The sequence below is a fragment of the Dendrobates tinctorius genome, unplaced genomic scaffold (genome assembly GCF_039654945.1).
Source record: "Dendrobates tinctorius isolate UK_male_01 unplaced genomic scaffold, ASM3965494v1 ptg000188l, whole genome shotgun sequence".
NCBI classification, from domain to species: domain Eukaryota; kingdom Metazoa; phylum Chordata; class Amphibia; order Anura; family Dendrobatidae; genus Dendrobates; species Dendrobates tinctorius.
In genome coordinates, this window is record NW_027361855.1 from 6,370,376 (window position 1) to 6,372,546 (window position 2,171).

The following is a 2,171-nucleotide window of genomic DNA, read 5'->3' on the forward strand; positions in this document are numbered from 1 at the left end:
TCGTTAAATAGTCTGAAGTCAGCGCTTGTAAATGCATCCTACATGTTTGTGTGTGATGGTGCAATGTGTGAGCATTTAGGGCAGGACTTTAAACTTTGTCTAAATCAAGGCTTGTATTAATGTGTTGGTTATTATATAGATGTGACACCAGCTGATGTTTTGTTGACACTTGTTTGTGACCCAGCAAAATCATCACTCTGTACATGTACCATTGTTTGCTGAAATACAATTCCTGCCGCACTGTACATTTACTGTGTGTGTCAGGAACAGCTGAAATTCGCAGGTCCCAGCTAATTTAAATGATCTGTGATTTCGTTTTGTGCCATTTTAAACATTGTGAAGTCTGCACCAGCCATAGAGAGGGCCTACACAATGTCTGACGCGGCCGCGCAATCTTCTTCATATGACCTTGCAGCTATTACACTACAGGATCTAACACAGCCAAACAATGGGGACTATTGCATCTGCTATAACATGTCAATGCAGAGAAAGCACCGGCCACTTTAGGGATAAGAGGTTATAGCGCAGTTAATTTTCATGGCAACAAATGACTTTGCAATTATTTGCAATTCATCTGATCACTTTTGTTAGCAGTCTAAAGTTATTGTAAATTGTTATTGTAAATACCAAAGTAGCAAACTTTATCAAAACTCAAAACTTTTGGCCATGACTACACTTTTAAGTATTTTAAGCTATTTAGACTTTATAGTATTGATTCAATATAAAACTCATGCATGCAATGTTTGTAAATACCAAGAAGAGCTCAGAGCTTACACCTGTATATTTTATTGTGCTAGTATGTGCTCATCAAGATTATTTGTTGTAGCTCTATCCAATCAATTGACACATTAATGTAGACAAAATATACACACAAGTTGAATGCAGGGTTTTAATCTTCAAAGAATCTCTAAGGATTCTTCAAATGAATTTATAATGTATATTGCAATAATTTAAGCACATTGGAAAAAATTGGCATTTCAGTACAAATCACTTATACGTCTAAAAGAGCCAACCCTAGCATTCATGGCGCCCCAATCTGTAAACCTCCTGTATTCTCCAGGCTTCAGGTAAAACTGTCGTCCTCTGTAATTGGGTTGTTCAAAGAAGATCCAGTGTCCTTCTAAGACATTACAGGAGTGGATGTCATGATAATTGAATTCTTCATTCACGTGAGGACAATCTTCAGTGAACTCCATCATTTGACCCCTAAAGTCTTCCCGCTCATAGATCCGGATTCTGAATGAGCCACGGTGCTTCACAGTGAGCAAAAATATAGAACACATATTAGTTTAAAAAGATGTAGACAAATCAAATGGCTAAGAAAATATCCACTAGCAGATTTCGGAGGGGGTTGCCGGGTCTCAGAAAAATTAATTTGCAAGAATTCATTTTTCATTTTGCCTATTGATTTAAAGGCCACTCTGTCTTTTCTGCCTTAGTGAGGCTAAATCACTGTTATATGGAGCAAATAGTATATCAATACTAATAACATCATGATAATAATAAACAATAATAATTGTATTTTTAATATCAGGATGTTTTCTAATTTAACAAATTATTATGCTCTTGCCAATTAAGAGAAAAGCAAACTGTTTTGATCATGGGTCTTTTTTATACATAGATCTAAACCTATTTTTTTTTTTCAATCTGTACCATAAGTAAGTACTCCTTTATTTCCCAGAAAATTCCCCAAGTAGGCTTCATTACCTGAGGGATTAAACGGCAGGACCTGATGGAGTCACTCAGACCAGACCAGTGCTGACAATCTGGATATTCTCCCCTCTTTACAAAGTACTGTTGTCCAGTGTAATTGGGACGTTCATAGATCATCCAGTTTCCATTCTCTACTCGGATAGAGTTACAGCGACTTAAATAAGAATTCAATTCTGAACAGTCATTGCTGTTTTCATGGGAACGACCCTGGAAGTTCCTATCCTCGAAGAAAATAATCTGGAAAATAGTGTAAAAAAATAATTCCAGTTACTGCTGTTTAAAATATTGTAAAGCACTAAAAATTTCCCCAACAAATTAACAATAACATTTTATAATCATGTTAGAAATTAATATATTTGTGAGCAATTTTTAATTAATTAAAGTACACACATTGTCCAGTAAGTAAATCTCGTGACTGATCATACAGATGTGCCCTTCCTTACTTTAGTTCTTGTGTC

At 35.6% G+C, this 2,171-nt stretch overlaps 1 protein-coding gene across 1 annotated transcript; it reads right to left on the reverse strand.

The window, feature by feature from the left end:
- Positions 1–961: 961 nt before the first annotated feature.
- On the reverse strand, positions 962–1,956 carry LOC141055595 (gamma-crystallin 1-like; the record flags this gene model as incomplete). Its single annotated transcript, XM_073552244.1, has 2 exons — positions 962–1,253; positions 1,708–1,956. Coding segments are annotated over 2 exons (525 nt in total), but the record flags the coding sequence as incomplete, so codon positions are not given.
- Positions 1,957–2,171: the final 215 nt, after the last annotated feature.